Source organism: Phragmites australis, chromosome 4, assembly GCF_958298935.1.
Source record: "Phragmites australis chromosome 4, lpPhrAust1.1, whole genome shotgun sequence".
NCBI classification, from domain to species: Eukaryota; Viridiplantae; Streptophyta; class Magnoliopsida; order Poales; family Poaceae; genus Phragmites; species Phragmites australis.
Window position 1 is genome coordinate 6,567,703 of NC_084924.1, and position 24,839 is coordinate 6,592,541.

The 24,839-nt window shown below is 42.6% G+C and overlaps 1 protein-coding gene and 1 pseudogene across 1 annotated transcript; one reads left to right on the top strand and one right to left on the bottom strand.

Moving 5' to 3' along the window:
- The first annotated feature begins 8,477 nt into the window (after positions 1-8,477).
- On the top strand, positions 8,478-12,110 carry LOC133915468 (transmembrane emp24 domain-containing protein p24beta3-like). The gene is made up of 4 exons (XM_062358637.1): positions 8,478-8,870; positions 10,654-10,840; positions 11,046-11,153; positions 11,732-12,110. The coding sequence occupies exons 1-4, from the start codon at positions 8,658-8,660 to the stop codon at positions 11,863-11,865; spliced, it is 642 nt and encodes a 213-aa protein (XP_062214621.1). The 5' UTR covers positions 8,478-8,657; the 3' UTR covers positions 11,866-12,110.
- A 516-nt stretch (positions 12,111-12,626) lies between these two features.
- LOC133914558 (uncharacterized) lies at positions 12,627-23,369 on the bottom strand (annotated as a pseudogene).
- Positions 23,370-24,839: the final 1,470 nt, after the last annotated feature.

A 24,839-nucleotide genomic window follows, 5' to 3' on the forward strand; every position in this document is an offset into this window, starting at 1 on the left:
CCATTAGCCCGGACGCTTGGAGTTGGCAGACCCACTTGGCAAGGGTCAGCATCATGACATCATGTTTTATGCTTATGTTTTCATGTTAAGTGTTCAAAAACATTTTGGAAATTTTACATCGTTAATCAACGCGAGTTCCCACCATCTACTTATGAGTGGGAATCGTTTTGAAATAGTTCAGATATCCCAAGACCATTTAGAAAAGAATGAGAAAGGAATTGGATGAAACGTGAAAAAGCAAGAGAACTTTTTGCACGTGGGTCCAGCCCACGATCTGACCGACGCTCCTCGCGGTCTGACCGTCAGGGCTTAGAGCGGCCACTTAAGACCCATCGATCGCCTCTCGCTCCCTCACTTGTTCATTTTCTTCCCCACCCGAGAGAGAGAGAGAGAGAGAGAGAGAGAGAGAGAGAGAGAGAGAGAGAGAGAGAGAGAGAGAGAGCAAGGAGAGCTCCCTCACCATTCCTCTATTTCAAGCTCAACGGAGGCCGGATATTGAAGGAGGAGGTCACCCATGAGTTCCCCACATCATCCCCAAGCTCATCCCTAAGCATCCACTCGTCGAAGCAAGCCCTAAGCCTTTCTTCCACATCTAGACTGGTTGGACCACCCCAAAATTGATCTCCACATCGAAACTTACTTGGAGTCGACCAACCCTCTAGAAAGCTTCTTCACACCAAGGTAAAGCTCCCCAACTCCTTTTCCCTCTTTTCTATCGAGTTCCCTCACTCCCTATAGCCATAGGATTGAACTCCACCTAGCCATGGACGTCAATCCATGGGGCCCAAGCTTTTGGCCCTATGCATGTCGCTCAAACCATCTAAAATGATCCCCCTAGTTACATAGAGCGTTTAAATGCCAGCCTTGGCCAAAGGTATCACTGGAATCATCACCCGCGAGCTCGCCAAGTGTCACCGACCGAGCATAGCAGTCTGACCACGTCTCATAATGGTCTGACCGTCGTTATAAGAGTTGGACCACCCCTCGGTCCAGTTTGACCACCGGGTATTAAACTGATGCACTTCCTAGGAATCTGACCGCTCTTCTCCATGGTCCGACTGCCACTCACAGTGGTTTGATCGTGGTCAACTTAGACGTACCCATTTTAGTGCAGTTTACTATTTTACTGAAACCTGTAAACTCATAATAAATTCTTTATAGATCCAAAAATTATGAAACTAATTTTGTTGATTTCTAAATAATGTTCTCTACCTATTAAAAATATCTTAAGTCATGAAATAATTAATTAAGTTTCTGGGATGTATTAATTATTTTAAAGCTTCATTAATTTTCCATTAATTCATTACAAGTCCAAAATTGGTGAAACCAATTTTGCTAGTTTTCTTATGATATGTGCTCTAGGAAAAATGTTTTCTTACATGTACAACCTATTTAGCATGTCTTTCTTGCTATAATTGCTTGAGCTCAAATAACTTAGTTAATTCCATTAGGATTTTATAAAGACCCAAAGTGATTTATTCTTGCTGCATTGTAACTTTGACAAGATGCACTTCATCTCCACTAGATCTCATGCATCATAAAGCATACTTTATAGCATTTCATCATGCTTATTGTGATGCATTTTCTCTCTTTTAGTGATCGACGAATCAGAGAGTGACGGTTTTTCTTGAGAAGATTTTTGTGATTGATCTTGTTTGTGAAGTTGATCACTAAGGCAAGCATCGATGCATATTTCTCTTATATTTTGGTGAATTATTGGTCAATTTATTAGATATTGCTATGTGTCATATATACATGTTTAGCTAGTTGATGTCGGAAATTAGGTAGAACCTATCTTGTTGCATATGTTTCTATCTTGTATATTGTTGATCTCAATCTTTATAACCTGAGGATATCCATGTCAGAGGCATGCTATGTATTGCTGCCAAAAAGGAAACAAGAAAACGTTGGGTTACCATGAGGAAGAAATTCTTCATAGAAGGTGCGGCTTCAAGGAGATAGAGAGCCCACTTGAGCTCGCATTGAGCAAAGATGTTGTAAAGATATAAATACATCAGATTGTTGAAAATAGGACAGAGCAAATCAAAAGAAAATCACACTAGGCGATTTTGCTGTGTGCACAAGCACCCATCCCAACGAATTAGGCTACTCGCACGTTTCAGCAGGTTCGGCACGTCCGGCTCGTCGAACCTCATGGATGGTGCTGAGCCACTTGAATGCGTAGGCATAGGGATAGGAGCCGAATAAGCTCGTGAATCGCTGTCCGGACAGTGCACGTCATGTAGCTTCGTGAATACGATGAGCTCGAGGTACCTGGTGTTCCCGCGTTGGAGGACGACGCCGGTGACCGCGGCGCCGATGGGGGTTCGTGAGGTAGAAGGTGAGGCTCAGGACCCTGATGGTGCGTTCCCTCAGTCGGAGCCTCTCTGTTGTTTCGGTCGGTGTAGACGTCCATCAGCTTGCCGAGTTGGCTCCTGATCAAGGTCCCGGTTCGTGGTCTAAATCCCTGGCAGGGATGAACAGATGAGTGAGGAGATACGGGAGGCGCCTCCATCTCGTGGAGAAGGCGACGTTGGATTTCGAGGAGAGATGGTCAGGGAGCGCGATGAGCCTGTCTTCCTCTTCCCTTTGCTGCTAGCAATACAAAGACATGCAGCACAAGAACAATCAGCAAAACAGTTGGTGAAAATCAGTAATCTTCTGGTATATTAGGACGGTCTTTTAAAAGCAAGAAATCTGTCAGCAGATAAATAGTAATTTTTAAAACTTTAACACATATCAGACATGAACCATGTCCTAAGTTGAGACCACACACCGAGGAACCCTATCCTAGAGTTGAGACCACACAGCAAGAAGATGAAACAAAAGACGCATGACTGAATTTAGGCAATTCCACTCTACATTAGTTTAGTTTTAGTTCCTCTAAACAAATGACAATATATACAACATGCTTTAAAATTAACTATAAGTCACTTACATTTCAAATATAATATGATATCTGAGAAACCAAATTAAAATATATCTTGTTTTACATATGATGAGTTATTGATAACGTTGGATTTGAAAATAATTTTGATTGGTATGAGTTTGTGTATGTGAGATCTTATTTATGGCTAACCAAAGTTTGAATTGGAGCAGACTGTTTCAAAGTTCATGAAATTATGCCTCACCAGAACATTCGGTGTATGGTTTTTTACCACACCGGATAGTCCGATGTTACGGTGAAGTGAGCACCGGAGTATTTTCAGTGCTGAAGCAGAAATGAAAGCAAACACCTAATGGTCCGGTGATAGATTTTGAGAGCGCTGAAGTATTTCTGTAGAGAGGAGATTTTTGGCGGCAAGTTTGATTATATACGCTGGATAGTCTGGTGTTGAGACTATGAACATCGGAGCATGCACTATATCTTTTGTTGTAGAGAAGTTGCAGAAGGGTAGTTCGATGAATTGGCACACACCGGATTATCTGGTGATGGACATAAGATTACCGGAAGCTTTCATCAGACCTTTTCTTGCAGAGAGCAAATTTTTCCTGAAACAGATAGTGTTACACTCATCGGATAGTCTGGTATTCAGGAGCAGAACACACTAGAATGTCCGGTATTCACGTTTTCTGCAGGATGTGCTCTGAGTTGAAGTTTTTGATTTTGTTCTAACCTTGAGATGTTTTGGAGTGTGGAGAAATGGGTTTGCTTGTTTCAAGGTGTGCATGTGACAGATGCAACTTGGTGATCGATGGCAAGTGTTCAGGGCTAAGCGGGTGCTTGGTGGCAGACGACCAAGGAGGGTTGGGCGGAGTCAAGGATAATCCTAATTATACATATGAAGGTCAAGCAAAGCATGAAATAGGGGATAAAGATGACTGTTAGTGATCTGGAAACCAGGGGTCCCCGAGTCCTGAGGCTAGGACAGCACAATACCACGTAGCGCCATCCCTCGGGGATCATTTCCCCAAGGCCCGAGAAAAGCTAGTTCCGGGAGGGGTGCTCGGAGTAATGAATAGTTGGCCCCCGAGCGCCCGGAGTTCCCCGATGACTCGAGAAGAGCCAGTTCTGGGAGGAGTGCTCGGGGCCATGAACAGTTAGCCCCCGAGTACCCGGAGTTCATCGAGGATTCGAGAAAAGACAAATCCGGGAGGGGTGCTCAGGGCCATGAACAGTTGGCCCCCGAGTACCCGGGGTACCCCGAGGACCTGAGAAGAGCCAGTTCCGAGAGGGGTGCTCGGGGCCATGAACATTTGGTCCCCGAGTACCCAGAGTTCCCCGAGGACCTGAGAAGCCCCTTGCTAGTGGACCCCACAAGGGCTTCAGGTGAGGTGTCAATTTGTGGGAGGTCCGATGCTGCGTTTAAGAGGGAGCGTGCCCTGTCACATCCAACCACTCCCCCCACACCTGTCGTACTGAGTACGTCAGTCCCTGCCACTGCCTGGCAGGAAGGCATAGGACATTTAACACGATGGGTCCCATCGCATGTCACCCTGCGGGGCCCATAAAGGAAACAGCTTGAAGATATCGTCGTTGGGCTCGAGGCGTCGCCTGTCACCCTGCCGCGTCAGACCGTATCAGGTCTGCTCTGACTGGACGGGCATGCGGGGATATTCAGTGGCTGCCCGGTGGGCCCCGCTGCACTGCTAAAGTTGGGGTGTAATGAGCGACGGGACCGGTCGAAGGGCGCATTTTCAACCCTTGTAACATCAAACTGTAGACCCATAATGGTTATTTTTCATTTATAGCTTACGGAAACTCGTGCCCCCGTTCTAGGTACACCGAGCCTCCCCACGGTAGGATAAAATGGGGGGGGGAGCACTTCGTAGAAAGAGGGCTGGAAGAAGCTTTTGACGGGCTAAGTTAGAGCGAACTCGAAGCAAGAAGCAAGACCGAAGCTCAAGACTTAGACAAAAAAAACCTTGTAACACAGAGATCCAGAGAAAGGCATTCCAAGAGCATTAATAGCACATCAGATACATAGGAGTAGGGTATTACGCTCCGTGCAGTCTTAACATGTCTAAAATCCCTTGTGCATTTACTCTTACTAGCCGACGATCATCCGTCCCGCCTAGATCTCATATATTTGCATTAAATCCACGTACGAGGTAGATCCAGAATCAGCTCTCCGGCCGAATCTCAAAGGGGTTCCTCAGGATCCCCGCTTGCGGTGTTCATCCACCGACAATGACATGTTGACAAAATCAAGCAAAGGGGATGTCAGTGCAAGTGACAAGGTGGCTTGAGGGATTGGGAGAGGGAGAGACTTGTTGACGGTCAAGATCACAAGACGGAGGATACGCATCATCATTGGAGTACTTGCTTCAGGTGGAAGCAAGTGGCGTCTAGTCACGCTTTGAGAAGCGTGCTAGGGTTTCGCAATTTAGTCTCAAAACCGTGGGAGGACCGAAGGAGTACGTGGAACCATCGTGAAGTTTGTATCGAGGCAAAATTAAGTCATAAAGGCACCACGACCGTCCGATGAATGAAAAAGAAAATAAACTAAAATGTTCTCGGTGGTTGATAGAAGTATAATACAATAAAGAGATATTTTGGGAAAAACTAGAAAACTTATGGATTAAATTTCTTAGGCCTATAAATATAGAGGTAGGGCTATGAGAGAGAGGATGAACCAGTCACTTGACCCTACTGTGCCACTTATTTGAGAGCCTAGTGCTAAAGTTTTAGAGGAGAAGAAGGATGAGTGTTTAGCCTATATATTAGGTAAGAGTTTTGAGTGAAAAATCTTTGTAATCCACCTAAAATAGGGTCGACCTATTTAGATAATGAAGTTTATGTTTTTGCATATGCTTGAATTTTCCTCCTTCTAGTTTCCCTCTATTGATTCCCTTGCAAGTTTGTAAGTTTTTGATATTTCGTTGTGATCTTTCGTTTTGGTTTTTCGACTGAATTTTCAGTACCTTGAGAAATCATTCTTCTTGTTGAAAGGGACATAAAAATCACATACGAGTGTATACTTATAGGTCTTGAACTCCCTTGCCTCTAGATTATCAACTTGGAGAATTTCTTCAACCGATGACCTTATCTTTGTTTTTGTGAATCTTTCTTCTCAAGTTTCAAAATTTGTGTGCGGATGAGTTATGGATTGGTTTGCTGTGGAACCTAGTGTTCAATTTCAACCATAAAACCCACCTTTAATTGGATCTTCAAGTTTTGTTTTTGAATTCTTTGAATTTATGTTATGTTCTAGCCAGATCTTCTGAGTTGAGCTCTGTGTTTCTGTGTTTTATATTGCGCTTTATTCGTGAGGTGCGTTGTGTGACAAAATAGGAAAAGATAATCTATTTCAAAAGAAATTTGTTAAGGCGTCTATTCACCCCCTCTAGTCACCATTCTCGCTCCTACAATATAAACAACAAGAATGTCCTTTACTGCAAACAAATCAGAGCACAAAAAGCATATAGAAGCACATACATGTCAAATGGAATTCAAAATCATCAAGAATTGAAAAAAAATCTAAACAAATCTAACTATGTTTAGAATTAACTTAGAGCAAATTAGAACAATAACCATACATACACTTAAATGTAAGTTAACCTATGAACTTTTAGAGCACAATATACATACATGAACGCATACATGTCCATATGAAATTTTCAGAGCAATGTTATGCCAACATATATACCTAGATAATGGCACCTAAACACGAATCAGAGGAATCAACGCAACAGAGACCATGCAAGCACTGACCAAGTTTGGAAATAACAAATCATAAAAAACTCATCGACAAACGGGTTCACCAAGAACTAACAAACATGGAAGAGCAGGTGAGCACTCACTGAAAATAGTGGATCAGATTAACAGATTTATGAGTCAACATGCATTTAGCACTAGACACCTGCATGTAATGGTAAAATACCATGCGAATTGACTCAAATGAACCTTTAGTCACTGAAGAAGGCTAGAGATCAGAAGGGGAACAGAGCACGACGCAGGGAAGGGTATAGAGAATATGAGCTGTTTAGGAGAGGAAGAGAGGGATGAGCTGGTGGTAAGAGAGAGAGGAGAGGGGAGCACAAAAAATAATTGGCATCCAACTCATCCACGGGTTGCGGATACGGAGTTGGACCTAGATAACACCTAGAGAGGTTAATCAGACTCAGGATACCATTCAAAATAGATAAAAAGTCACAAATTAAACAAATTTTACAGTAAGAAATCTCTCAACAGATAAATAGCAATTTTCTTTTTAAAAATTCTTGCAAACCCAGGGAGCTCCAAGAAATTGCAAGCCAACTCGCGAGTCACCAGCAAGAGATAGGACTTACATCGTTGTGCAATGGGGGCGCCATGGGAGAGACACACCAGCATCCACCAAGGGATCCGTGAGATATGAAGCCGCGCGAATACAGCTGACACGATGATGTTTGATGGACCATGGTCTTGAGGCACACGCAAAAGGAGAAGGCTTGAAAAGTCTTGTCTATGATTTGAACTGCACAAGTATTCGTCGCGTCCAAACGGGGAACAACCAACTTCGATTGAGCCCAATTCGACAGAACGCAGAATTAGGCCCAACTTGGTCGAGCGTGAAAAGGGTCTGGGCAGCGTGACGCTGTCAAATTCTGGACTTCATTTTCATTCTCACATCCCATGGTCTATATTACTTCTCCAACGCATGTTCACGTAAACTAGGAAACGCCTTCCGAGTTCGGGGAGCCCGCCCGAGCTAGATCCATCGACTCAGGTGCCTCAGGTGAGGGGTTTTCCTGTAGCACGGTTGTGTTCGGATTACCCTAGTATATATATACGTGTGAGTTCAATGGTACTATGTGTTTCTGTCGCACTAAAGATCTTAAGCTACTCAATCTCTTTCTAGCGTGTGTATAGACGCACACATATGTGTACGTGTGTAGTTTGAGTGTGGTGTACGTATGTGGTGTGCGTCATGTATGTACCATCTAAAAAAAGAAACACATTCTGAGATCTGATCATCCAGCACTTCAGCTAAGGATGACAGTGGGTCGCATCGGATCAAGCCTCATGAGTTTCAGACTTAGTGATGATGAATTCAGATGTAGAAATTGTCCGTGAGATTATCAAATCAGACCTCCAAATTTAAATTTGATCCAAAACTAGATCTTAATTTGCATTCATGGGTGCCCAACAGGCCTTGATTCGGATTGGATCCAAAGCACCCACTCCTCCCCTCCCCTTTTGCAGCTCATGTGGGACGCCTCCACCTCTCTGGCTCGTCTATCGTTTACAGCTGATGGTCCGTACCATCGGATTTCAGATTCCCATTACGGTTAGAGCCGATGATTTTGCATCCGTAAGAATTTCAGAGTCAAATCTGCTTCGATATCTCGAATTTCAAATTGAGTATGTTTTCGCTCTACCGCCCTAACCCGACCCGACATTGCCACTCTTTAACTCCAGCTCCACCAGACGACCCCGCACCCCCCGCCACGTCAAGATGCGGCAGCCAATCGAACGCACAGGCCACGCAAAGCCAAGCACGTTTCGCATCATGCGATTCCGCGATTCGCAGCGTCCTTTATTGCAAAAAAACACGCATCACCTCCATTGCCATCTTGCCCCCGTGACCCCGACCCCGTCTCGTCTCGGCTTCCTCCTCTCGCCTCACCTCCCCACCCGGACCCGCCGCGCACGAGCAAAGCTCACCGCCTCCGCATCAGAGCTAGAACCCTAGCCCCACGCGGGGAGCAGTGGTTTCAATACCGGGGCAGGCATGGCGAGGTGGCGGACGGCGGCGCTGCTGGCAGTAGCGCTGGCGGCGGTTCTGGCGGCCGCGTGGCGGGCGGAGGCGCTGTCGGTGACGGTGACCGATACCGAGTGCGTCCACGAGTTCGTGCCCTACGAGGGAGACACCGTGTCCGGGAACTTCGTCGTCGTCGACCACGACATCTTCTGGAGCTCCGACCACCCCGGCATCGACCTCACGGTACCCACCCGATCCCCTCCGCCCGTCTCGCACTCTTCTTCTGCGAGGTTAATTTGGACGGTAGGATCCTGATTCGGATGGATTTACGGGTTGTTTTGGTAGCGATCTGGGGGGTTGAATTGGGGATCGGGTGGGCTCGTGAGTCGTGATCCCCTTACGCGATCTGTAGTTTGTTTGACGGTTTGGTGATCTACAGTAATTTCGATGGTTACCTAAGGTTCCTATTTAGTTTAGCTTGATAAATTAGGATTGTTCACTGTTTTGGGAGTCGATTCCGCGGTGGTTTGGTGCAAAGTTCGGACCTTTTGATGAAATTTCAGTGGATCATCGTTGTGTTTGTATATGTTGCCTGGTATGCGTGTTTTGCGAGTGCAAAGTGCAGACTATGGTCATTCAGCTTCGATTGGACCATTATGGGGTGCTTTGCTGCTGTTTTCAATCAAAACTTGCTCCTTTTATTGTTTGAATAGTTGGTTTTGGGGGAAGGAAGGAGCTTTTGGTGGAATCTGATGCCGATTTCACTTCTTCCAATTGAAAACTTCAAGCAAAGGTCCATCCACGGTTTCATTATTAGTTGAAGTGTGTCATTGGCACTGCAGGTTCTGCCTCTTGATAGTGGTGTGCTGCAATCCATGCTATTAGATGTTTTGTCTTATCCCTTTCCATTACATTTTTCCAGATTTGGCCATTTGGGCCTTTTTCTGCTCAAGTTTTAGATTGTCATATTATTCTAGATGTTCAAAATCTGCTCGTGTTAAGTCCTTTTGTGTAATGCTGTCATTTAGTTAGCAGTGTAGAATTCCAAAAAGGTTTTGGGTAGAGGAAAGAACACTATATTCTCTTCTCTGTTGAACATGATTTTGGGGGTTTTCTGTTGCCCCTATTCATTTATCCAGATTTGGCCGTTTGGACCTTTTTTGTTGAAGTTTTAGATGGGTCATATTATTCTAGATTTTCAAGATCTACAAGGTATGAATCCCTCTGTGCAGTGCTGTCATGTACTTAGGAGTGAAGAATTCTAACAATGTTTTGAGTAGAAGAAGATGCCATTAATCTCTTCAATTTTTTAACTTCGAAAACCAGTATATTGTTTCCGTGAAGATCCCCACTATTCGATAAAATGACTTGATGCAGGACAAAAGCTAAGTGTATTGGTGTGGCACTGTAGCTAACTAAAGTATTCATTCATTTAGGTGATTTATACGAGGTAAATTAAATACCAAGCCTCTGTTGTTTAATCTCAATGTTAGTTTCACAGATGAAAACAAATTGCTTTGAGGTAAAGTTATAATTTGATGTCTCAGTTGACTCTAGCAATTCCATTGAATGATTTACCTCACGCAGCTGGGAAAAGAATGTGTTTTACTTGTTTTACGACCAGTCTGTGCATTGGTTGCCCTGGTCTACATCTTGGAGTGCTCCTATGGCCTCTCTGTCACCCACATGAAGGTCGTGGCCCTGTGCTGTCTATAATCAACCACAGGCTGCCCCTTATTCCAAACAAGGCAACAAATACTGTTTGTTACTTGGAAATGCCTGACTTGATCCTACTCAATCACTTATAATTGGTTATTTTGTTGTGTCTGTGCCTTTATTCAGTTTATTAATATTATTCGTACTAGTAATATTAATATGGCATTGCCTGCACATAAAATGTTCATGTGTGCTTTAGTGCACTGTAATGTGTGGTTAGTACTGAAGTATTTATTTGTGTTACACCGTTGATCATTGACCACCTTTTCTGATGTTCTATACTGTTTTTTTTTTGGTTCTACGAATGCAGGTAACTTCACCCGGTGGTAACACTGTACATACATTGAAGGGGAAATCTGGTGACAAATTTGAGTTTAAAGCTCCAAGGGGTGGAATGTACAAGTTCTGCTTCCATAATCCATATGGAGCACCTGAAACTGTTTCTTTCTACATTCATGTTGGGCACATACCCAATGAGCATAATCTGGCAAAAGATGGTTAGTGTACTGCCTTTGTATCTTAAGCTTCTCAATGCCTGCTTATTCTGTGAAACTTAACCAGTTTACAATTATTGAACAACTATCAATTTGATTGGTATTGCGATCTTAGGATTATTGTTCAGAGATATTTATGTCATTCATTCAGTTTCAGTTTAACACTTTAGCACCGCCACATATCAGCTATGTTTCATTTCTGCTGCAGAGCACTTGGACCCTATCAATGTGAAAATCGCGGAGCTGAAGGAAGCATTAGAATCTGTCACTGCCGAGCAGAAGTACCTAAAAGCACGTGATGCTCGTCACCGACACAGTAAGCTCAATGGATTTCCTTTTGCAAGTCACTACCAGATAATTTAGCAGTCTCCTGTGTGTTAACGCTCAACCCCCATGACTGGCTTAATCCGTGTTCCCTTATTCAGTGCTAGGCTTAGTAGGCTATGAGCTTTTGTTCATAACAACTATGGAATGTTTAGTGCATTACAACATTTATTCTACGGTTTTTTTTTAATTAAAAAAGAACATCAGTGGTAACAGAAAGAAGGGCCCTAGGGCAGTTAGAACTCGTCCGGGTCAACATTTCTGAATAGAGTTAGAGCAGGACTAATGTCTGTGATAAAATGTTGAGCTCAGTTTCCTCCATCCATGCTTCACTGTTACGAGTTAGTATCTAGTTTTATCACAGTGTAGTCAGCAAATCAATTTGTTCTTCAAGGCAAATACATGCCTTCTGCTAAGATCTTGAGAAAATATGTGTAATGAACCGCTGATTTACTCAGCAGAGGACAGGACACTATGAACAAGTATTTTCTTTCGTTGGTGTTTTCACTTGGTTTATTGCTACCGTTTTATGATAATGGAGAGCTAATTTCATGACTTGACTGAATCCAGCAAATGAGAGCACCCGGAGGCGAGTCATGTTGTACACAATGGCGGAGTACCTAGCTTTCATGGCTGCTAGCGCATTGCAAGTTGTCTACATCCGCCGCCTATTCAGCAAAAACGTAGCATACAACAGAGTGTAGGGTACTCAACTCCAAGGCGTGGGTGGAAGCGGCACATGGTCGGAATGGGAAATGTTTTCTGCCAATTTGACAAATTGTAGCTCTGCATCCTCTTTTTTTAGTCTATAAGCAACACTTTTTAATTTATCGTCATGTACTTTTAGCAACTCTTGTGAGATGTGAAGTGCATTTGTTGCTGAACATAGATCCATAATTAATCTTCAGAGGATTATCGCAAAAGCAAGAATATTGTTGATTCTCTATTAGGATTGTTGTCCTGGTACAATTTTTTATTCTTCGTAATTATGTGGTAACTTAAGAATGGAACTCTATGCATTTGCTTAATATACAACGGTATAGAAGCAGAACAGTGTCATTGACTGCAGCAGATATGCGGCAATGTTTAAGTATAGCTCACCTATACTATTTCACAACATCAAGATCGGAAATACTCATGAACGTAGCACGTTATTTTGAAGACAAAAATTCTACTGCTAAATCTTTGATGAAGTATTTGGCATCTGGTATAGGAGGGATTAGTTTTCCCATAAACAAATTGGAGAGGTGGTTGTCAACTCAAACTATGCACATTTCAATTGGACAAAATTTGCTGCAAAATTGATTGCGGCTACATTTCTGGAGAATCCACGCAAATCCAATCCGAAGTGAACAATAATGTGGTCAGGTGTAGCGCTGCTGCAAGTCAAACAACACTTGCAGCTGTAGCAAGTCACACAACACAGACACAGCATGTCCAATGTTCACTCTACTACAGCAGCAGGGGAGATTAACTGAACGTGTAGATGCAGATAGAAGTTATTGTACATGTATTAACGAATACTTTACAATCAAGTACATGAACATTTTTCTTTGGTGTACATCTGTGTGTTTCGACATTTGAGTTCAAATGGAAGAAAAGCAGCATTCATTACACCATGACAGACGTTTGAACTCGGTTCGACATTCGTTTGGTCCGAATAAAACTGCAGATCTTTGTTTGATCGTATTGCTTTCACTTGATCACACTCTTGGCCACTGTGGGCTAACTACCTGCACGGTGAATCGACAAATCAGCAACAATGAGGATTTCATCTTTTACTTACATATTGACAATGCTGCTACAAACCTCTAATGTGCTGAAAACTAATTGCATCCGACTAGCAACGACTGATGGTTCCTCTGAATGTCCTGCAACAGACATTTGTTCCAGCTGCAAGGTTTTCACCAGTAACCTGCAACGTCAGTTTTACCAACATGAATGAGATTCCGAGACAAAGAAAGAATAATAGCGCTGGCAGAAAGTAACTCTTACCGTGCCATTCCTTTAATATCGTAAGCGTTTGCGATTAGAGCACAAAAATCCTTTCCACTGGTGGGGTAGGAGACCACCTGATAATTGTTGGTTGTGGTGTGCAAAGAATTGTGATGAACACTATACTGAGTCACAGAATGCACTTGCGAACCTACAGAAAGTGATCATCATTGAGACGAATAAAATTACAGAAGAACTTATGTAGGACGTTTACAAGATAAACATGCTCTCTAGTAGACTACATGATACTTTATATCAAGTTTCATATCTTGCCAATGAGAATTAGTAGACTTCATCTATCGACTTGAGAAATAAAGAATAATAAAGATGTCGAAGATTAGTTCCCGACAATATATCCGCAATTGAACAAGTATACTTTCGAGATCAGTGATCGAGTAAGAAACAAGACGCACGATGTAGACAGGTTCAGACTCCCAGTGTGGAGTAATACCCTACATCATGTGTAGATGATGCTGCATATATGGCTATCTCGAGTACAAGCAATGTAGCTAGACCTATTACAATAGAGTGGATTGGATCTAAACTAATCTAGGGTTGAAGTCACCGAGTATCTCCAATGACTATGATTTTGGTGCTGCTTGCGTCGAGTTGTGTATGCATTGGTCCTCTCTACTGGGGGTCTGGTCCCCACCTTATATAGGAGTCTTGGCGCTGCCCGGCATCTAACCGTAGTCGATAGGAAGTTCTTTATCTTGTCGGCCAAGGCAAGACAAACGAATCCTACCTGGATACCAGTCGTACTCGAGTCGGTTAACCCGATCGAAACCTTACTGGTATATGTTTTTGAAATGATCAAGTATACCAGGTCCCACATATTCGGGTCCGTAATATCCAGAATTATGAAATGTGTATACATTGTATCCTATTTGCATATGGTAAACTCCTTATGCGTATATGTCCTATAGTTAGATATTCGACAATAGCCCCGTAACTGTGCTTAGCAAGGAGGATTTCCACAAGAGCCCATTCAAATATCGCCAAGTCTAAGCTTGATCAAGTAAGGTACATCAAGCTTATGGTCGAAAGAATCGATCATTAATAATCATATTCTAAGTATCGAGTGGAAATGCCATTGGGTCGAGCGCTCTGCCGTTGTACGCACTCGAAACTCAAAAAAGAGGCATGAAACTCAACTTATCGACATCCGACTCTGAGTAGAGTTAAAAAGAAATCTCTAAAATTTGAACCGTTGGGTATAGGCGCATTTAATGCACTCGGCTAGGTATGCAAATATTTGTATGACGCCATCACCGCGCCTTTTGTGCTAAACGAGGTGCCATAGTAACAGGAGTGATTATCAAATAGACGTTAAATTCTAACTATTTATCCATACAAACCTGGACTGTAGCCATTTTTCATCCTTTTACCGTCAATCTTCTCGCACAAGCCTTCACCTTTCTTCGCCCAAGCGCGTGTCGCCACGCAAAAATCTTGCTCCATGGCCTCCAGCTCTTCTTGGAACACTGCCTCTCCTTCCTTGCCTAAGAAGGAATCCAATTTGAAGGCTATCGACACTTCTCCCAAGCAACTGGATGAGATGAAGCTCCTAACCTATGTCTGCGCGATCTCGACGATGCAAGAGTTGAAGCTCCAAGAACTTGAAGGCAAATGAACCGTTCCTCCTCATGAGCTGGCCAACTGGAGGCCGGCGTCGGGTGAGGAATTTTCATCCTGCCAATTTGATAATGACATTGTGATATTTGAGTCATTTTTTCACTGTGGTTTTAGTGTTCCCCCTTCCAAGTTTCTTCTCACCATACTTAACTGCTACCAAATCGAGCTTCACCATCTGAACCCGAACTCGATCACCATGTTTAGCGTGTTTGTGCATCTTTGTGAAGCCTTCCTTGATATTGCGTTGAGCTTAAATTTGTTCCAGTATTTCTATCATCTGAAAAGGAATACTGAACATAAATGTGTCGGAGGCTGTGGTTTTCAACTGCGGAATGGAATGAAGAATTCATATATCCCAGTTGCGCTAACCTCCTCCTAGAAAAAAGATTGGAAGAAAAATTTGTTTTGTGTTTCCAACCCCGACCCAGTCAACTCCCCCTTAGTTTATAAAGGCATTCATCCCCGCCCAAATCCATCCTGGTCAAAGAAGCACCGCGAGTCCAACCACATTGCACACTACGTCAAGAAAATTGCAAACTTAGGCAGAGTGGTTTAACCAGGTGGCATGTGACCAAAGACTTCATTAGTCTAAGACCGAGCCCCTTGAAAGGGCGGGATTGCTTTGCCTGGGACTATGCTGGAGACGATGATAGCTCCCAGGACGCGGCCGGATGTAAGATTTAGTTAGCATTTTACTGCTTCTGTACCTGCAGTTGAACTCTTTCGAGTGACTCCTTCTTTCTTTATCCCTGTCCATGCAGGACACTACTGCTCGATTGAGCAAATTGTTTGCTGAAGAGGCGCAATCATGCTCTGTTCAGACCTACTCCCTCATGAATCCTCGACCACCGGTAAGAATTTGCTTGGATTAAGAAAGTAGTACTGATTATTACTTGTTGGACTTGATTTGTCTTTTTTATTCTAGGTTCCAGCCTTCCACCAAGAGGACAACATCCCCACGGTTAGGGTTCTTATTTTTAGGATACCTCCTCCTTTGGCACCAGCGACAAGGGGAAAACGCCGACCGATCAAGAGGCTGAAGGTTCTCCTCAATCCAAGAGATCGTCCTCGCCATCCGACCCACCGCCCCTCAAGCGCACGCGGGAAAAAAGTAAACTGGTACTGAAATCGAGTCCTTAAATGATCATTTGTCTAGCTGCTATTTTGATTATTGAGCATATATCAACTGACACCTGGTTTGTATGGGTGCCCTTCCTATAGGGAACAATTGGAGCTCCCCCTCGATCGCCTCCTCGAGTGACCGTCACGTCTGATGACTCGTAGGAGAGGTAACTCGTATCAAGTTGTCCCCCTTACGTTGGTCATTCTTCTGAGGATTCACTCAATAACTCCATAATGATGATGAGTCATTGTGGGTGGGTTACTTGTAGGCAATGACTTCCTTAGCTTCATCTGACTCCCAGGTCATCCCTTCGACACAACTAGTCCCACCTGTTGGTATGATGAAGCAAAAAATAATAATCCCGATCGCCAAAAGGTTTGACTTGAATATTTGTCTTGACTTGTGACCATCATTTCCCTTCCTCATCCTGTTCATTGCAGAGTGCCACACTCAGAGACGTTGAAGGAACAGTCTACAAGCGGATCAGCTAGTCAGGTGGTTCCAACCTCTCCTGTTATGTCACCTCCGCTTCCTCGAGTGGAAAATCCTCCCATAGAAGCACCTGAAACAAGCATGCAGCCCAACAAAGCTGAGACACTAGCATCGACCCCAACTAACGATCCTTGGGTGGTGATGGAGGCTCTCATTAAGGCTACAAGTGCTCAGGTAGCAGTTGCCAAAGCTCGATATTCGAAGATCGACCACACCAGCTACCAGAAGGAAAAGGATGCGTTGCTTGTCGCTAGCCAAGAAAGAATTGACTATTAGTCTATCTATAGATCACTAGTATGTGATTCGAACATCGGACAACTGATGATTATTGTTTTTGCTTACTTTCTCAGCTCTCGAATCCTACTTAAAGAACAATGACACTATTCTTGATGAAGCAATGAAAGTTATCACAAAGAAGGATAAATATCTGGAAGACCTCAGAAGTGCTTTGAAGAAAGTGAAAGCCGATCGAGATGCCATGGTCCATGGCTGCCAGTCGGGACACTACGGTTAAAGCGCTTCAAAAGCTAAGGGATCAGACCCTCGACCGCATGAACCAATCAGCCCCCATAAGTGCCGAGATGATGCTCGGTTTCCTCAAGAGCTACAACCCCAACCTCGACACGTCAGTAGTGACGGAGGGGTCCGAGTGTTCAGTAGAGGAGGCAGCAAAGATTATTCGCAGCATTGGACCTCTGATCCCCACCTTCATCGAGTCTCTAGCACTTAGACTACCTGACGACGAAAACGAGGGCAGACCTTCTACCTAATTTCCTGCATTTTTCAACTCGAAACATTTGAAACTTGATCCGTGGTTTAGGGACGTCTGTAAACATTACTGTTATTTTGCTTGTCTAGTATGCTTTTGTCATTATTCCCTTGTTGATGAATAGAGTTAGCATAAGTAGATGCAAAATTGATTAGTGCATGCTATGGCTATCCTCGAAACTAGCTGACTGTATATCCGTTGATACCTGAAAACTCAACTAGACATATTGTTAAATGCATTGATCCTTGAGTAATCACTCGAGGTAACCACAAGAATAAAGAAAAGACTAGTACAAAACTAGAAAAAGAAATAACATGATGATTTTTTGCAAACTTTCACCAACTTGCGTATTTAACCAGCACGTGAACATGAACTCAGTAGAGAACACACATAGGACTGACTAGAACTTCGGAACCTTGTGGGTTGTTAGGCGTGAGATGTCTGACAATCTCTAATGCTGTTATGCCTTATGAGGTGTAGTTGTTCGTCATCGACCCAACACATGCCTCCGTTGGTTCTATCCACTATAGTTGACGAGAAGCTAGATAAACTTTTGCAAAAAATATGTATTTATGAAATGTGGTATTACTATGCAGCCCCCGACTCTCTGCTCGATGACTACATTGAGTGGAGAGTAAAGTCGCAGCATCGAAAATACTCGATGACTCTCTGTTTGATGTTATAATCAAGACTGAGAGTAGAGCTATAGTATCAAAAGATACCTGATGTAGCCCCTGACTCTTCGCTCAATGAATGGATCGAGTAGAAAGTAGCGCATAAGCGCTGACATTAAATAATATAACTCCTAGCTCTCTGGTTAACATGATAATTAAAACAAGGAGTGAAGCATAAGCATCAAAAATATATGATGTAGCCCCCGACTCTCTACTTAATGACTGCATCGAGCGGAGAGTAGAGCGTAAACATCGACTCATTATTCTTGACCACGAGCATATGACTGTGATTATGTAATGTTCATCGAACGAATTCAAACAGTCAGGTAGGTAAACATTAAAAACTTACTCCCGTTCGTGCTCGTTTTCACCGCAACCTTTGATTTGACGTGCCATAATGACGCAACATCCCTCTTCATGGACATTGGACGCGCCATAATGCCTTGGTGACATCTCGGCTTCTGCCCGACGCGTCAGCCTGCGAATGCAGCACCTAAGGCGACCTCAGAATTTCAACTGTTGTTTATCAAATCTTGATGATCGTGAACTTTCCGTTTGACCTATTCCCGCAACTATAAATAAGGGGACCTGAAGCCGTTCGTTTTCACCCCAATCTCCTTCCGTTCTTCCTTTCGCATTGCTTTGTAGTATTCGTAGAGCTTGAAACCATGGTCTCCACTCCATCATCATCTCCCGAGCAATGTCCAGAAATCGAAGAACTATGATCTCTCGCCCCAAAGCCTCTCGCCATGGTTCCACCGAGAGTCATCATCGTTTCTTCTGATGATGAGGTGGAATCGAGTGAGAGACATAAGATAAAATGGAATAGAATGTCCGTCAGAGGACATCGGCCCTTAACCCGGCACCTCCGGTGCTTTCTCGACGCTGATGCCGTGGAGCGAGCGTTGCGGGAGTCGGTGACGCGAGTTGCGCGGGAGGGAGATGAAGATGGTGGTCTCGATGAGATCATCGACCAGGTCGCCGATGAGGTCTTCTGCAATGGAGCCTTTGAGCCTTCGGTGGTGAAGAAAGCATGATTATCATCTCTGTCGATAACCGCCAGATCATCTCCGTATTCCGTGAAGGGTCCTTCGACATCGTCGATGCCGGTTAACAGCTCCAGCGTGGGCAGGGTCTTCGCCTCGGCCACTCTCCCTGGCCCTTACGCTGGTCGGCGGCAAGTCCCTGGGGCAATCAGTTGCTGCTCCAAGGAGGAGCAGAAGAGGTTCCTCTACTCATTCGAGGGCAAGTAGGACCTTCACTATTTGCAAGAGCTAGGTGAGTCCTTTCTGTCAACTTTGCACTAGCTACATAGGTCGGAAGGAGCAGAAAAAGTATGTAATAGATTAGTAATATGACTGAATGTAATCTACTTACTTTCAAGTTACCTTATCTTATGAATGAAACTGTTAGAGTTGATCGATATTCCACGAGTTTTTGAGTACTTCACCATTTGGAGTAGATAATTGTACTGATCCAAGTCGAGTGACTTCGACTACTATGTAGGGTACTTCCCACTTAAGTGATAACATGTAGCGCCTAGCCTGTTTCTGCACCTTTCCTAGAACAAAGTCCCCAAAAGTGAGTTTCTTGGGCTGAATTTTCTGGCTGTGATATCTATACAACACTTGTTGGTACTTAGCCGCTGGGGTGCCTAGAGTCGCTAGGGTTATTTACTCAAGTAGCCTAGATCTGAGTTGCATTGAGCAGAGTCTTAAGCTAGTTGACCATCGATGTTAAGGGATTCGTCGGATCCAATTCAAGAAAGGATCTTAGAATCAGATGAGCACCCTGGACATTGGCTTCTGGAGTATTGAAAACACTACTACGGTCGAGCCGATGTTGCTCTATGATCCCTACTTTAAGGGAGTTCATTCCTCGATCTTGAAACCATTGCTGGTAGGAATCACCTAACCAATATGCGTTCCCATGACAAGTCAACGTTGGATATCAGGGTTCACCTGATTCTCTGCCATCCGTCGATGATGGGCAGTATCAGGGATAAACATGGCTCCCGCTGTGGCCGTCCCTAGCAATAACCTTCCAGTGGCACCGGTACCTTGGGCAGCGGTTGCCGCTACTAGATCCTAAGAGATTCCTACACCATTGTTTATCACAGCGTTTGGATCTTCCATGCTCTACTAAATGGGTGTATCGTCGGCTCCATATATGAATACAAATCGATCTGTTTGGCTGCTCTGCCCGTCGATGGAATCGTCATTGTCACTCTCATGACTTTCACCGTCGTTGTCGGTATCCATAAACTGAAGAATGTTAGGCTCCTTAGGATCTTAGTCGAGGTGTCCCACCTCACAGTATGTGTCCAATGGGCTGGACTCGATGATACTGGTGTGGATCAGTCCACCCTAATCGTCCCAATGGTATGCCATTGTTTCGAATGTGATCTCAGACAACAGGAGGCGATGCGAAGATGACTACCGCTGACTCGAAGTGGTCATAGAAGCCAGTGTCGGAGAATCCGATGCGGACGCTCACTCGAGACATGATCGATCCTGAAAAATAGATGAAGGCCCCTACCTAACGCTCCAAGTATCGAAGATTAGTTCCCAATAATATATCCGTAATTGAACAAGGGTACCTCTAAGATCAAGGATCGAGCAAGAAATAAGATACACGATGTAGACAGTTCGGAGCCCAGGTGCAGAGTAATACCCTATGTTCTGTGTGGATGATGCTGCATATATGGCTATCTCGAGTACAAGCAATATGGCCAGACCTATTACAATAGGACATATTGGATCTAAACTAATCTAGTTTTGAAGTCGCCGAGTATCTCAAAAAGCTATGGTTTTAGTGCTGCTTGCGTCGAGTTGCATATGCGTTGGTCCTCTCTCCTGGGGGTCTGGTCCCCCCCCCCCCTATATAGGGGTTTTGATGCTGCCCTAGATCCAGCCGTAGTCGATAGAGTCTTTTCTCTTGTCGGCCAAGGTAAGGCAAACGAATCATACCTAGATATTAGTCATACTCGAGTCGGTTAACCCGATCGAAACCTTCCTAATATATGTTTTTGAAATCTCCAAATATACCAGGTCTCGCAGATTCGGGTCAGCAATATCCAGAGTTATCAAACATGTGTACATTGTACCCTGTCTGCATATAGTAAACTCCTTATGTATATATACCGTATATTTGGATATTCGACAAAAGACATGGTGATGGAATAGATCAAAGCAAAACTGTCTGGCTTGACTATAAAGAGTGCAGTTTGAATGTTCTAGCCGAAGATAGAAAACAATAATAGAAGCGACACAATTCATATATTGGAGTGTGCTGACCTCAAAGGAATGGACTTTGAACTTCAAGCTGGTTCCTCCTCCATAGGATCCTAGGCTTCCAATCTCAAGACCACTCATGTCAAGAAGCATGGTGAAGATTTTCAACAAGAATCAATACTTTAAGGTTATCTCCGCCTCCTCGGCCAACGGCATTCTTATACTGCTTGAATAAATCGAACGCTATGTTATGTGATGAGCGGAAGTCATCGTCTGACTAAGCATTGACATGAAAACGATGCTACATACAACAAAGTACTTTAGAGAATAACAAACGGTGATCAAATTCGTCAAATGGAAGGTCTTGCAAAAAAGGGAGCAACACCAGTCAGTGCCTTGTAGCTCTTTCATTTAAGCTTTGACACAGATAATGGCTCACTCTGGTAAAGTTAACTTTGAAGCTATGAACGATGTGTTGCTTCTGGTAAATGGCTATTCAAACTAATCAATGAGGATAGAACATGATAACAATTAATTAGGAAAAAATATTTGGGTAGTAAAACAATAGCTCAAGTGAAAATGAGACCTACATATTATCAGTTCTGATTAGGATTAATGAGTATCAAGGATCAGTTCCTATGTTTTGAGGAATTTAGATTACAAAGTGGTATTCAAAGAAGATTTTGGTAAGACAAATGGTTAGGAACAACCACTTTAAGCGAGCAACACCCAATATTATATAACATCGCATATAGGAAGCATGTGACTATAGCTGATGCCTTAGTTATGATCCACCAAATATTGCTTTCCGTAGAGTATTAGTGTGAGATAAGCTTGTGGCTTGGCATGACCTGGTGGCACGAGTTAAATCATGAATCTGATGGTTTTATATGGCTCTTATCTCCAAGTAGTCAGTTCTCAGTAAACACTATGTACAGGGTATTACTCAATGGCAACATCATAGCTAATAATCGTTCCTTATAGAAACTAAAGCTTCCTTTAAAGATCAAGATTTTCTTATGGTTCTTAATTAAAGGAGTCATTTTAACTAAAGATAACTTAGTGAAAAGAAATTGACAAGGGAATAAAAAATGTTGTTTTTGTAACTGTTATGAGACAATTCAATATCTTTTCTTCGATTGTACTTTTGCTAAGTTCATTTGGAGAACAGTTCAGGTTACTTTTGGCCTTCATCCCCCTAGTAGTGTATCCAATATGTTTGGATCTTAGCTAAACGGGATAAGGAAGAGGCTTAAGGAACAAATTTTTGTTGCAGTCGTTGCTATTTGTTGGGCGCTGTGGCTTAGCCAGAATGATGTGGTTTTTGACAAGACAAATATATACTCTTCTATGTAGTTTATTTACAGAGCACATATTGGATCGGGTTTTTGTCATTGATTCAGAAGGAGGAGAACCGTACCACAATGCAATCGGGATGTCATCAATTGGAGACTACAACGATGGACATCTTCGCAAAATTTGGCTAGAGATTTATCTATAGATTAAGTGTTTAAAATGAATATGTGCTTTTTATTAAACTTCCCTCCTTTTATTTGGATTGATGGATCATATGGTAGACAGAGTCTACATCATGATCGGTTTGGTTGTAATAATTGGTCGAATACATGTAATTGTGTAGAGGTTAGGACATTTTCATTTGCTTGATGAAATAAATTTTTCTTTATCTAAAAAAACATGATGGCCTCCCAATGAATTGTAAGCCATGCTGCATCTCAATAAGTTACTTCCTCCAATCGTAAATACATATCGTTTTGGATAACACATGATCTCTAATGTATAATTTTGATCACTATTTTTATTTTAGAATATATTTATAAAATATATTAAATTTATGATATTATGAAAATATTTTTCAAGATAAATCTACATATATGATTTTAAAATTTTAAAATTAATTATTTTGAAATATATTGTTAGTTAAAGTTTTAAAAATTTAACTAAATATTTTTAAAATCGACTTGTATTTATGATCGAAAGGAGTACTATATTAAACATAGGCACTCTTTTAAGACAATTTTAGGTCCCAGAAAGAACCAGAACTCACAAACGGAAAAGGTTCCATGTAGCAGCAGCATGGCTGGCTGGGTGCTCATCAGACTGCAAGACCATGTTCTGGTCGAGTTCGGTGGAGAGGCAGACCTTCGCTGGCCGCCGGGGCATAGCTCGAAGGCTCACAGCCGCACCCCGCCCGCTCCACGCCGGCGCGGCCGTAATCGACGTCGAGCTCGAGCTCCGTCACGGCCACCCGTAGTCCTCCACGAAGCATGGATTTCTTTTGTTATCCCCCAACATCTCCAGAGTGCAAGCAACACCTAGAACAAAAGGAACTAGAAACGGTGGCCTGCAGGATAAAGAAATCGGCCGAGAGAGCAATCGCCGAGATTCGGCAGGGCGGGGCTCCGGCAACGTGGACCATGTCGGAGAGACGGCCTCCTCGTGGGCGGTCATGCGCGGCTCATGGAAGGCTTGGGAGCGAGCCAGCGAGGAGACAGTCAGTATTATTGGCTTTGAATTGGTGTTATATGACTTGTGGCAAAATCTAAAGTAGGGCCTCAAATGGTTGTGGTTGTGGTCGGGATGCATAGAATTTTTTTGAGTGAGCTGTACAAAACTATAAGTATTATGTTATTTATAACATAAAAATATAAGTCTTATGATTTAGTAACATAAAGTATAAGTATTATGCATCAATTTCACACAAAATTCAATTTTAATTAGATTCATCTAAAAGGTGGTCTTATATTTATCCAAAAATTCTAGAATTTTTTGTACGTATTTCATAATCCATGTACAGTCTATTTTAATTGAATTCACCTAAAAAGCATGTGTAGAATTTAAACTAAAATTCTCTAAAAAGTCTACTTTTATAACTCATAATAATTGTTAGGCCCTCAAATAAAAACTAAAAAAATATGAAAATTTTTACTAATATTCTTCTTATATGATGTACTAATGTCTCAAATTATTTTCATCCCTATGTTATATGGTGAAAGAGTGATTTCCTTTGTAATGCTCCATTTATATACTTACAAAGTAACTTACTTTTTTACCATATAACCTATGACTGAAAATAATTTGAGAAATTAGTCCATCATATAATAATAATATTAGTGATTTTTTTTAGATTTTTGGGATTTTATTTGAGCCCTTAACATTTGTTAGGAGTTACAAAAGTAGCATTTTTGGAGAATTTTAGTTTAAATTCTACACATTTTTTTTTGGGTGAATCCAATTGAAATAGGCTGCACATGGATTTTGAAACACGTACAAAAAGTTTTAGAATTTCTGAAGAAACATAAGATAATTTTTTAAATGAATTCAATTAAAATCAGATTTTGCGTGAAATTGGTACACAATATAGTTTTGTGTTACTAAACATAATACTTGTAATTTTATGTTACAAATGATATAATAATTATAGTTTTATACAGTTCACTCATTTTCTTCGGAACCTGACCCTCTTTCATGCTGAATAAAAAAAAGATGACACTCTACTTGCGTTGTGGGACCCTAGAAGCACAAATGGTGATGGACTCAAACGACATTTAACCTGTCTAACTGAAAACAGAGATAAAAATACAGGAGCACTATACATAGGCGAAATCGGCAACAAAGCAACATAGGGCACTTGGAAAGATGTTCGACTCCTTGGTGATCCTGGCGCATTTGAAATGAACGGAATGCCAGTCTTTAGGAATGAAGCAAAGCAACAACCGATTTGGTGTTGCATGTCTGG

What these genes read in the sequence shown, in the direction of transcription:
- LOC133915468 (XM_062358637.1), top strand. Translation starts at nt 8,658, where the DNA reads ATGGCGAGGTGGCGGACGGCGGCGCTGCTGGCAGTAGCGCTGGCGGCG. An exon ending in ACCCCGGCATCGACCTCACG is followed by an intron (nt 8,871 to 10,653) that starts GTACCCACCCGA and finishes CTACGAATGCAG; the next exon opens with GTAACTTCACCCGGTGGTAA. An exon ending in TGATGCTCGTCACCGACACA is followed by an intron (nt 11,154 to 11,731) that starts GTAAGCTCAATG and finishes GACTGAATCCAG; the next exon opens with CAAATGAGAGCACCCGGAGG.